We start from the raw sequence: 12612 nt of genomic DNA on the forward strand, positions 1-12612 counted from the left end.
TAAGCCTGCTTTCAATCTTGCTTGTGACTAAACTTGAGTACGAAAGGTGTAGCCTTTTTTTTTTTTCAATAAATGCGTGGGTAGCCATCTGGATTCACCGTCAGATCATGTCTGTCTCCTCCATCCCCCTGCTGACTCCACACATCTTCTTTGTGGACTAAACTCCACTGCCAGGTCTCCAGCAAGAAGTGAATCTGAAAACCAGATTCCGAATGGAGGGCAGGATACAGAGAGGAGTGAAATGTGTTTTAAGAAATAGGTGTGAGGTTTTCCTATGGAAATTCCTTCTTCTTGTGAAAGCTGCTGGTAAGTCAGAGGGCTTGTGCTGCTTCTCCAGGGCCAGCTGGTGGCTGGAAGCAGGGGCTCAGGTACGAGTTCCCTGGTATATCGATTGTTTGTTCACTGGTTGACTAGTAAGAGACACTATTTCAACAACCCTCTTGGGGAAAGGCACCAACAGCATGATGCAAATGGGTGACAACGTTAGAGTATGTTTGGTCATTACTCCAGGATAACATTGTCCAGTTTAAATGACTTCCTGGTTAGTCTGGGGTGTCCTGTGTGTGTGTGTGTGTGTGTGTGAGAGAGAGAGAGAGAGAGAGAGAGAGAGAGAGAGAGAGAGAGAGAGAGAGAGAGAGAGAGAGAGAGAGAGAAAGGGGAGAGAGAGAAAGAGATGCTGATGTCCTCAGCATGTAGGGTCTTAAGGGCATGGGTCAAGGGTATTACAAAAGTACCTGATAGCAGGCTGGATGTCAGTGGAATGAAGATAATATTTCTGACTTGAGGGATAGTTGAGAATATTCAAGTGGATATGCATAAAGTTGGACACATTAGTAAACACTAGATGGCAAATCATGGTTTGAATCATGTTTTATAGTAGTTCATGCATTGCAGTCAGTTGACTGTCACCATCAAGTATGTGAAAACATATTCTTGAGAAATGACAACAAAGTAGGCTCTTAATTGATCTAATTGAAAACTGATCAAGACCCCTTTTCTCGATACCTCCCTTGGTAGACTCAAGTCTCTCGGTTCTGCCTCTCAGCATCCTTCTTTCCCTTCTCTTAGTTCTCCATTGTAAATTCTTTTTTCTTTTAACGTTAGTATAGTATAGAGTCTTAGGCTACTTGCCAAGAAATATATGAAACATAAGTAAATAATGTGTAATAGTTGCTTAATCAAAATGAATTAGGTAACCACTAACAAAATTTATACACAGGCCATTTAAAGTGACTAGGATATTTTCCGTTAAAAGAGAGATCTTGGTTTAATTCTACCTTTGTAGAATGTATATGCCAATATATGAATAAAAATTTGAAAAAATTTCTTCTCATATGAAGGGATGGCTCTGTTCAGGGATGTGATTTTATCTGTCTGCTTGTCTTCATCATTTCCTATTTCCTTGTGACTACTCAGTTTTTAAAAAGGGCCCAACTTAATCTTAAGAAGGCAGAGCATCCCCCTGAGGTGTGCAAGGAACACTGGTTTCCTGTCACAGTCATCATGGAGGTGCCCCCAATTCCCATTGGCTGGCACATTTAGGGACACATGAGTCTTTGAATCCTGACATTTATTCCACTTGAATTTAGGAGAGAATTTTGATTCAAGGTCAGATGTGGGGATATCATAAAGAGGGTATAAAACTGTACATGGGAAAGAATTGAGAGACAAAATGTGGATATTCATAATGGTGGTGGTCAATTTGCCTGTAGTAAAGTTGGAAAAGCAGAAGTAGAAATTATGGACACAGCATAGTTATATTTAGTAAATATTGGGTAAAAACTGAGATATTATAGGCTCTTCCTCTACTATTCTTTTTTCTATAGACAAAATGAGTACCCTGAGTGAGGTGGTCCTTAATCAGCATTTTCCACAGTTTAGGCCGCATGCTAAGTGTTTTTCCCATGGATTATCTTCTCTCAGCAGTCTCAAAGTCTGCTGCATATTGTCTACAGTTTTCAGATGGTGGCATGGAGGTCTGAGACGGTTTGTTGTTCATAAAGGTTCCACTAGACTGTTGCCCAGGACTCTCTTGAAGACCACTCCAGTACTGTGCTTTCAGCTCTTTTGAGTAGTAACAATATTAGTAAAGTTTGGCTTCAGTTCTACCTTTAGCGTAGTTAGATCCAGAAACCTTTCCCAGGATCCTCAATAGTATCTTCCTGCATCTGTAATGTCTAGATAACTCACTTTATTTTAGGGCTACTGTGAAGTTAAAAATGGCAAAGAAAACCATTGTTACCACAGGAGATAGTATTTATTGTTTCTTGACCATTTTCCTTTCAGAAATCACAGACCACAGTGTGTGTATGGTTCCTTCTTGAGAACTTGTACTTGCCTAGCATGGTGGGTTTTGTGAGCCATATTTTCACTACACAATTTCTAAAGCCTATAGGTACAATTAATGAGACTGAGATGGAAACCTGACCCCAAAAGGGCCAATGGGATGCTCTCGGACATTTGCAACTGGATCTGAGTGAGTGAGGTACATTCAGTCTAAGTTCCCCTCCCCTCCTTAAAAAAATATTTGATTACTATTTCTCTCTCTCTCTCTCTCTCTCTCTCTCTCTCTCTCTCTCTCTCTCTCTCTCTCTCTCTCTCTGTGTGTGATACACACACCATGGTATGCATGTGGAAGTCAGAAGACAACTATGTGGAGCCTGTTCTCTCCTTCCTTTTTGTGAGTTCTGAGATAAGGTCACCAAGCTCAGGCAGTGAGCACTGGTACCCACTGAGCCATCCCATTGGCTTTGAAAGGAAATCCACAATTAGAAACTGAAGATACCCACCTTCTCCCATATGCACAGAAAACAATCCTCTGTTTGGAACAGGATACCATAACAGACAGCGGCTTTCAACAGATGCACACACAAGGGTGAGAGGTGGAGAGTGTGAAAGACCCAGTCTCCTGATTGTCTTCCAGCTTACACCCTGAATTCTACTCTAGGGAACACTTCTAGCTTTTCTAATTATTTTTGGGTTTTTCTTGAGCTAGATCAATGTGAATTGAAGGCAAGCACACTTTTAATTCAAAAACCTGTGTTGACTGATTAATATTTGTTCCCCTGTGATCGTAATACACAATTCATTTTCCTTGCAGTGTGAAGTTTTAGTTAAATAGCTTGAGGTCTGTCCAGGAACTTTTCCACTGGAGGGGAAAAATTGGAGGTCAGGTAAAATGCCCACTACTCAGCAACCTAGAGAGACAATATTTTGGTTATCTGATGTTGGGAGTTGAGGATCTACTCTAGACTCTTCCATTCTCATCTCTTCAGATCTCAGCAGGTTCATAGTATTTTTCCAGAAACTATCCTTTTCATGATGAAACTGTCACCAGTTTCTATTTACAATAAAGATATCTGAATGCGTACAGACACTAGTCCTAGATAAGGGTCTAAAGAACACTCAAGCCTTACTTTTAGTCAATCTGAAGGAGCTGTTCTGTTAGAACTGCCAGAGCCTTGGCTGTCAGGGACACAGTGACAACCCTGCAGGCCTTTCCTTCCACATGTTTACATTGTTGTTAGGCTTAGGAGAACACATTATTCTTCATCGCTAAGTCCCCCTTTCAGCCTAAAGTTTATTAGAACATGAGTAAATGACAAGGCAATGTGGGTTGTCATAACTCACTGGGACATGGATTATCAAGCTAGCAGTTGACGAACAGCATTTTCTTGGTTTGTTAAACATGTCAAGGAATTTTATATTTGTTCTCTTAGATTTTGAAATCAGAGTCACAATTATGTCTTCAGCACTGCCTACAAACAAGCTACAGAAATCACTATATATGTTAATGTACGCTCACAAGTTGTCACTCACAAGTGTGGCCAGAAATATGTAAGAATGTTTGTAAGATCCAGGGCATAGTTAATTTCCATGGCTACTATTTCACCAAGGCAAGATTTATAAAAAATAAATCAGGAGGGGTGGGGGCAACCCTTCCCCACTTTGCAGCCCCCTTCCCTGACTGAATTTCAGAAAGCCGCAGGGTCACAGGTTAACTTTGCAGCCAAGATAATTATTCTTCACTTTTGCTGGACAGTGTCTTTTTAGTGAGCAGGGCTGAACCTGCCACTCCTCAGTAGATGCTTCTCTTTGCCGACACTCTAGCTTGTCTTGATCAGATGAAGCTTCCTTCTGGGCAGTAGCACAATTGCTTATACATATAAATTAGGAATACAGTTTAGCCTCTCTCCAACTGTTAGTATTTGTCCTTTCCTGTAAGACCCATATTCTCGATGACAATATTTGATTTTGTTCCGCTAATTTAGTGCATCTTTTCTTAAGCAGCTAAACTGGAAGAGGAAGAGGACACACAATTATTCTAAGGACTTTTTCAAGCCGTGCATTTATTTCCTCTTGCTCCCTACTAAGTCTGCATGTTTTTCTCCAACCAATTTGGTATATTCCTCGTGTGGCTTTAATAAAACGTTTCTCTTCCAGGAAACATCTGAGTTAACAAATATTCTTTTGAACTTCTGGCAGGCTTCAGCCTTAACAGTTAGGTTTTGTATCAGCTCTGGCTTAGAATTTTCACTGGACTGTCATCTAAACCACAGCTGCTAATATCCACTGGGTTTTTATTAAAAACTGCAACCAGCAGTATTACAATGTGTGGATTATGACAATGAAAATCGTGAAGGCTAAAATATCATCTTACCTGTCTGTGAGATTTCCCTCTTGTTTGATTGGCCTAGTTTTGGAGGTAGAAATGTCCAGAGTGGCTTTGGGGTATTTTTCTTAATCACTGACCATCAAATAAAGACTTGAGAAGTCAAGCCTGGATGAACAAATACTTACCACAGATGTGTTTAGGCTGGACATGACAGGGCTGTGGACAGCCATGCACTTGTTGGAGGACTGCTTGCAAGCTGACATCAGTAACAAGACTTCCTTGGGATCAGTTGCCACTTTGACATCAGACAGGCCTTTTGCCCAAGCAGATGAACCAACCAACCACAAGAACGAAAAGACGACAGTGACGATAAAATCCTGCACAGAGAGAAAACAGGAACAAAATACAGCAAAACATACATAAAACCAGATGTCAGTTCCAGAAACAAATCTATTAATTTATGTGAATACTGTTTGTTTTTGGAAAATTCTAAGATCCCATAGCATTAGGACCTAGATATACTGTAAAATAAAGAAAGAAAGAAAGAAAGAAAGAAAGAAAGAAAGAAAGAAAGAAAAGACAGACAGACAGAAAGAAAGAAAGAAAGGAAGGAAGAAAGAAAGAAAGAAAGAGAGAGAGAGAGAAAGAAATTTTATTGATGTCGTGTTTATACTCACATGAGATAAATAATTATATTGTTATTTAGTTTTGTCTTTTGAAACAGTGTCTCTCTTTGTAGTCCTGACTGTCCTGGAACTCCCTGATGCAGAGCAGACTGGCCTGGAATTCATAGACATCTTCCAAATCATGCATTCCCAGTGTTGGTATTAACAGCAATGGCCACAACACCCAGCTATATTGTTATTGAACGCCTGCTCTGCTTCCATTCTCAGGCATGATTCAAGAACTTTATAATCCATATATTATTGTTCCCCAAAGCATCCCTCTTTGCATTTGTACAATAAGTTGGAGAATGGTTGGAGGGTGTCTGAGACCCGACATGAAATGATGGCGTTCTAACTACTGACCCCACATTCTTCATTGCTGCAGTGTGATAGACTCAAACATTTGGAGACATCTGCCATCGTCAAAGACTCCTGGATGGCAGTGTTTATTCACTCATGCATTTGTTAGTTTAACAAAAATGAGTACTATCTATTTTATGCCTGGAACTGGGTTAGGAAGGGCAGTGCTAACTGTTATACTTTTGCTTACTATGGGCTTAGAATTGTGTTTGCAATAATCATGTTATATTTTTGTTTTGTTTTCAGAGAGGGTCTCTCTTTGTAGTCCTGGATGTCCTGGAACTCACTATTTAGACCAGGCTGGCTTTGAACTGACAGAGATCGACCTGACTAGGCCTCCCAGAGTGCTGAGATTAAAGACATGCACCACCACACTCTGGCTATACTGTATTTTTATACCCATTTTAAAGACAAAGAAACTGAAGTCCCAGGCAACTGATGCATAACACATAAAAATAACAGAAGGAGGTCTATCTAGCTGGGAAAACTACCTGCTCTGTTTGCAGGTAGCAGAAGCTCTCTTACTTTTACCAACTACATGTTTATGATGTGAGAATGTTGCTATTTAGGCGAAAGATCTCCACACCCAGTGAGATGGCTCAGGGGTGGGGGGGTAAATGAGCTCACCACCAAGCTTGATGACTTGAGTTATACCCAAGACCTACAAGGTAGGAGGAAAGAACTGGCTCCTGCATGTTACCCTCGAGCTTCATGGCTTTGCTATGGTGTGTGTGCACACACCACATGTACACATGCACACACACAAATCAATAAATGTAATTTTAAAAGTTTAAAAAAAATAAAATAGAGACATGTTTCCGGACTTCTAATGAGGGCATATTTCTTGCATCCTCTTTGGCAGGGTGTAGGGCCAGGTAGGATTCCTTACCCTAGGCTGTTTCAACCCAATCGACCGAAATCTTAGACCTACTATATTGATGTTATTACTTAAGTGCACCATGTTTATTTACCAAAAGTAATAAAGTTGACCTCGAAAGGAAAGCAGCAAATATGAAACACCAACAGAAATATGTGGGAGCCCGTTCTGGGGTTCCTCGTGGCTTTACCCAGCAGGTCCAAATAGAGGATGATCAGGACCACGGGCCTGAGTGCAGGTGTCTGAGATGGTCTGCACTTGGCTGTGCTGGGGGAGGAGGTCTTTTGCTCCACCCCTTGGCGTCTCTATAAAAACCCTGGACCAGAGACAGTCCGGGCCCGTTGGAATAGGTTCCAGGCCCTCTCGAGGCTATCCTTTATTTTCTATCTGTTTATCTCCGCAACATTCTCCGCTATAAATCCTTCTATCTAATATTTCCTGCTGCTCGCACTCAAGAAAACTCTGGGAAGCTGTGGGGGTGGTGGGTAAACGCCCCACAGAATGGCGCCGTGAACAGGGACTAAAGAAAAAAAGGGACTAAAGAAAAAAGGGACTAAAGAAAGGGGAAAAAAGGGACTAAAGAAAGGGGAAAAAAGGGACTAAAGAAAAAAGGGACAAAAAAAGGGGGGACTAAAGACAAATGAACAGGGACTAAAAAGGGACTAAAAAAAAGGGACTAAAGAAAAAAAAAAGGGACGGAAAAAAAACAAAAAAAAGGGGGGGACTAAAGACAAATGAACAGGGACTTAAGACAAAGTAATAGGGACTAAAGATAAAGGAAAATAATAGTTTTAATACAGAGTTTTTGGTGAAAGTGCTGAGTCAGCCCTGCCAGTGGAAAGGCATGCCGGTGTTATGGAATATATATATTTTTATATATATATTTTTGGTGAGGCAGGGGTTTTATCCTCGAGAGAAAAGGAAAGCGGACTGGAAGGATGTCCGATGCTGCAGCGAAATTCTCTTCTGTCAATTTTCTATCTTCTATCCCTTTCTCAATTTCTATCTGTGATAAGTATAAGGTATAGGGTAGTAATATAGTTTAGGAAAAACTTAGAAGTATAAGATTGTGTAGGAAAAAATAAGTAAGGCAACTAGACAGAAAAACTCAATTTTCTAACTTTGGGGGCTTTGAAAGCAAACTGGGGAAAAAAAAATCTTTCTTTGGGCTTTACGGGTAGTAAAAAAGCTGCTCTTTGAGCTTATGGGGAAGAAAAAGTTTCCTTTGGAAGCTTTTGACCTGGGGACAGCTGAAATGCCAAATCCAAGTGGCAGGAGAAAGTAATTTCTCCCTGAGGCAAAAATGGGGGTGTAAGAAGTCAAAGTTTAAAGTTGGGAAGTTTTGGAAAAAGTTGGTCTTTCTCCTGGGGGGAAAAATCTTTCTCTTAAACGCTAAAGCTTTTCTTGGAAAATTTGGGGGAAAAAACTCTTAAAAAGCCTTAATCTATCTCTTAAGAAACTTAGAAACTAAAGCCTTTCAGAACTTTCTCCCTCAGAAGGACAAAAATTAGAATCACCTGAAGATATTAGTATGGGGACCACCTGTGATTAGCTCTAAGGGAAAACAACAAACCTCTTAAGAGAGCAAAACCTCTAAGTTCTCTCTCAAGCTTTAAAAATCATCCCTGCAATGCAGGAGGCAAGGACAAGTTTCTAAAAACCCCTTCTAAGATCTGTCTCTTCAAGCTAGTAAAAGACAGTGGGTCAGAGTACCCTGAGGGAAATGCTTGGGAGAGTGTGGGTAAAAAGCTACAGAGAGCCCAAAAGGGCAGGAAACTTTACCTGAGAAAAGCAAAATAGTCAAGCTTCACAGTTACAGCTGAGCTGAGGCAGCAAAGGTTTTGAGTGAGCATTTCAGAATGAAAAGGTGCTCCTAATCGTCCTATGCAAAGATTCCCTGAAACTGTTAGCATTGTATCCTCGCTTCTGAGCAAAAACCCAGAGGCGACTGGCCAGCGTCTCTGAGTTGGAGTGCATTTCGGGGATACTAGGATTCCTGCAGTTGCAAACTTCCTGGAGCACAGAGCTGAGGCAGGAAGGTGCAGCACCCAGGGGAAGATTGCTAATGAACAAAGCTAAAGCCGGTGGGAATGGCACAGTTATCTGCTTTCCTACAAGTCCCGGTTGATAGGTCCACAACTGCAAAAAGAAATCTGAGAAAAAGCTTTCCTATCAGAGTTAAGGAGCTTTCTGGGAAAACAGTAAAGCTGAACTGTGTCTGAAGCAGTCGTGCTGCCGAGTCAGAACGCTGTCTGGGGAAAGAGCCCAGCCAGGGCAGAACAGAACTATCCAGGAGTAAAGCTTTCTTTTCTGTCAGAGAAAGCATCTCTTTGAGAGAAGCTTTGTTTCAACTGACTCCCGATGAGATGAGGGAGTGTAGCCCTGAGGGGTGATTGCCTCTGGCATAAGCTCTGTCCTTGAGCACCCAGACAAGCAAATACAACCCACTGGGGGACTGGGCCAGGTGAAGGCCTGATGAGGCAAAACACCTGTCCTAATGGGAGTTTAGAGATGGCAAAAACCTCCCTTATTAGATTTTCAGTCTGTATGCAAACCACACAGACCCCGAAAACAGAAACGGACAAAAAACCCCTACCTTCAGTAGCAGGGAAAGTCGCCGCTGTAGTGTCGGAAACTGTTTCTGGGGTAGAGGGGATAAATTGAGACCAAACTGGGAACTGTCTGGGAAAAAGACTCTGAAGAAACAGAGAAGGGACATAATCCTCCCCAGAAAATATGACCTGAAAAAGCTGCTAGAATCTGAGGCAGATTTAGGGGGAGAAAGAAAGCCCCTACCTCCAAAGGCAGCTAGCAGAGGTACAGAGCCGCAGATAGCTGAAGCTCTGCATCTGAGGAAGGAGCAAGCGAAATGAGATCAGTGGGAGAAATTCTCTCTGAAAGAGCTATGGAAAAGCTGTTGTAAATGATCTTGTTTTTCACTGACTGGCTAAAGCAAACACAAGCCCCGAGCAAAGTTGCTATCAGAAATGCCAGCCTCAATGCCGGCTAACGAGGCAGGTGTGGTTCTGATTCGGGGGCCAGTGTCTGATGAAGGAGAGACACCTGTTAAAGCCAGCTGAGGAGAATAGAAACCTCCCAATGTGCCATAGCTGAAAATGTAAAATGCTTGTTCAAATCTCCCGTTACAAAAACAAAAAACTTTGTTCAAATCTCCCGGGCAAGAATTTGTAAGCAAGTCTGGTAAAAGAGAACCAGTTGACTCTCAGACCCAAAAAGAACTATCGGAAATGATATAAGGGACTGATATAAGGGACTGATGTGGGACTGATATTATTATGGACTGATATAAGGGAAATGCATTCTGGGAAAGGTAGTTTTTCTGCTAAAGATGGCGACATTGCCCTGAAACACTTTTGTCAGCTCGAAAATACGTTCATGGTAAACTTAAAATACAACTTTTAAAAGAATAAGGAGGAAAATCGTCTAAGGGTTTAAGTGTCAGTTCCAATGAAAAATTGAAAGGATACGGAACTAGGTGCTTCGCGGTTTGGGGCTCCATTGGTAAAATGCCTTATTTACCCTAATAGCTGTGAAAAGTTTTTATGGTAGTTGGATGACAAAAAGCTACCTTTAAGAGCAAACAAGCCACTTTAAAATCCTTAAAGCAAGAGAAAAGCAGTTTATACACTGAACGTTGTCTTAGATATGAAGAAACTTATGTTGAAGTTAAAAAAGTTCATTGTCTTTTGAACAAACTGCCTGCAATGAGCAATTCCTTTGCAAATCTAATAAGGAGACAAGGAAACAGGCATTCAAAAAGAAATGACTGCTTTATAGATGGGAAACAAACTTCACAAAATCTAGCTGTCTTACAAAAGAGTTGCTTTACCTGAAAGTTCCTTATAAGAAATCAATGCTAAATATCACCGCTGCTAATAACATCAGGAGTTAAAGCTAATGAAGTGAAAATACTAAATCCTGAAACTCAAAGTGAAATGGAAAGATCCTTGCTCGGGATTATGGAAGGGTCCCCATCCTGTGTTAATATGGGGTCGAGGACATGTTTGTTTTTTCACAAGAGGAGAATGAAGCTCAGTGGTTACCGGAGAGTTTGGTAAGGAGAATGGAACTAAGGAAGGTCAGCTCCAATGAGGTTCCTATAAAGGAACCAGAATGAAAGTGGCTCGATTAGTGCTTCTGAGGTTTTGTCACTGGTTTAATGCAAACAGTAAGGAAAGAGCTGAGCCGCTTTTGGCTTTACTAGCTCCTTTAGAAAAATACCTTATATCACCTAATAGCTGTGCAGTATTGGTGAAGAGCTTTACAGAAGCTAAATGTGGTAATTTCACCCTCAGTGTGAAGTTTTTCGGTAGAACGAACCAAAAATACTGCTGTGATAGAAACGTTTGTCTGAATTGAGGCATTTAGGGGAACTATTATGAATTTGGGTGAAGGGACAGCCTCTAGTTAAAAACTATCTACCGCTGACAGTGCATCTCTGCCGGTCTGGAACGGCTGAGAGAACTGGCAACTTTAGAGTGTGGCTTCGTCCCGAGAATGTTACAATCCCCTAACAACAAGTATCACAACTCTATAATAACACTCACTAAATCCCAGTGCTTTATAACAAAGCTAACTATAAACTGTAAACTTTAGAAATGATGTACACACTTCCTGTCTAGTTAAGAGAATCTTTATAATAAAGATAGTGATAATAATTAAGAGTAAGAAGTAGAAAAATGAAAATAAGATATGTGAGTTTGTAGAAATTCTGTCTTGTTAGATCTGTGTTAAGAAATCTTTAGGTGTTTGCTAAGTTAGATATATGCTAATGGTAGCCTATATAAGTTTGTAAAATAGATCTATAGAGTTCCTTTAAGAATATAAGCTTGCAAGAAGTATCTAAGGTAGTCTTAAGACATGTAGTAATAAGCTTGTAAGATGCTAGTTGTAAATGTAAGTTTAAGAAATAAGATGGAATGAATATAAGTATATAAGAATTAATAAGAAATATATTTGCTAAAGTAGTTCTATAGTTTCCTTAAAGTATAAATAAGTAGATGTTAATATGTTGTATGTGAGTTTGTAAAAACGTGTAAATGTTGAATATGAGTCTAAATGCTTTGCAAGGCAAAAAAAAGTTATATGTGAGTTTGTGAAAACGTGTAAATGTTAAGTGTGAGTCTATTAATGTATATGGTGAAAACACCTGAGACACAGAAGCTAGTGTCCTAGTAGACTGCAAGGTAGGCAGTCTGAATGGTTTCAAAAGCTCCAGAAGCTGCTAAGAAGCTAAGAATGGCGGACGCCAGAACCAGCACAAGGCATCCGCAGCTGAGATCTGTGGAATATCAACGCAGCACAGAAAAACCTGAGCTAACAGCAAAAACGGTGCGGTTTAAAATATTACTATAACTAAAAAGGTCTGTCCGTGAGAACAAAAGTTGCAGAGACGCTTGTTTGAACAAAAATTAACTGCAAAAAGTTTTGGTTGTAAAACGTCTCTTCATATTTGGAAGTAAAAGCCTGATACCAGAATTTATTTCTTATTTAAACTTTTTGAACTTAAAATGAGATAAAATTACAAAAACATTTTGGTTATGGATTTCTTCAAATTTGGAAGACTAGTACCAATATTTATCATTTGAATTTTGGTACTTAAATGAAATGAACAATAGAGATTTCATTGCAATGGGACAATTTTGACCTAGGAACAGTTTTCTGGAATTGGGTTAAAAATGGAACTGTTTAAATGAAGAAATGTATTTCTACTTAGAATCAAGATGCAGTTTTGTGTGTGCATATATGCTTTATTAACTGGTGATTTATGAATTGTTTTGTGGAACTGTTTATGTAAAAATGGAATTACTTATGGAACTGGTTTTGTGTCACAAATGAAACTGTTTAAACATATAAGTTTGGGTTCCTCTAACTAGGTTTGAGTTTTTGTTTAAAAATTATAAAGAAAAGGAGGAGTTATGAGATTGAATTATGTTCGCAGAAACCTATTGATATTAATGCACCCTGGTTTTGTGGAGTTAAGAAAATGTTTAAGTTTGATGTGAATACATCGAAGTTTTTCCTATGTTCTGTTAACAAGAAAATTCAAATGAGTGAGTTAAAGTTGTAAGACG

General features: G+C 40.0%; 1 protein-coding gene and 1 long non-coding RNA gene across 3 annotated transcripts in view; one reads left to right on the top strand and one right to left on the bottom strand.

Moving 5' to 3' along the window:
• Positions 1-12612, top strand: part of LOC121832194 (uncharacterized) — a 38932-nt gene that overhangs the window by 19164 nt on the left and 7156 nt on the right. The gene's annotated exons all lie outside the window — the stretch shown is intronic.
• The window catches only part of Synpr (synaptoporin), a 359507-nt gene that overhangs the window by 2900 nt on the left and 343995 nt on the right, over positions 1-12612 (bottom strand). For both annotated transcript variants that reach the window (XM_006975084.4, XM_006975085.4), the window contains one exon: positions 4801-4992. In XM_006975084.4, coding sequence (XP_006975146.1) covers positions 4801-4992 — 192 coding nt within the window. The remainder of the gene's footprint in view (positions 1-4800; positions 4993-12612) is intronic.

Source organism: Peromyscus maniculatus, chromosome 9 (assembly GCF_049852395.1).
Source record: "Peromyscus maniculatus bairdii isolate BWxNUB_F1_BW_parent chromosome 9, HU_Pman_BW_mat_3.1, whole genome shotgun sequence".
Classification (NCBI taxonomy): Eukaryota; Metazoa; Chordata; class Mammalia; order Rodentia; family Cricetidae; genus Peromyscus; species Peromyscus maniculatus.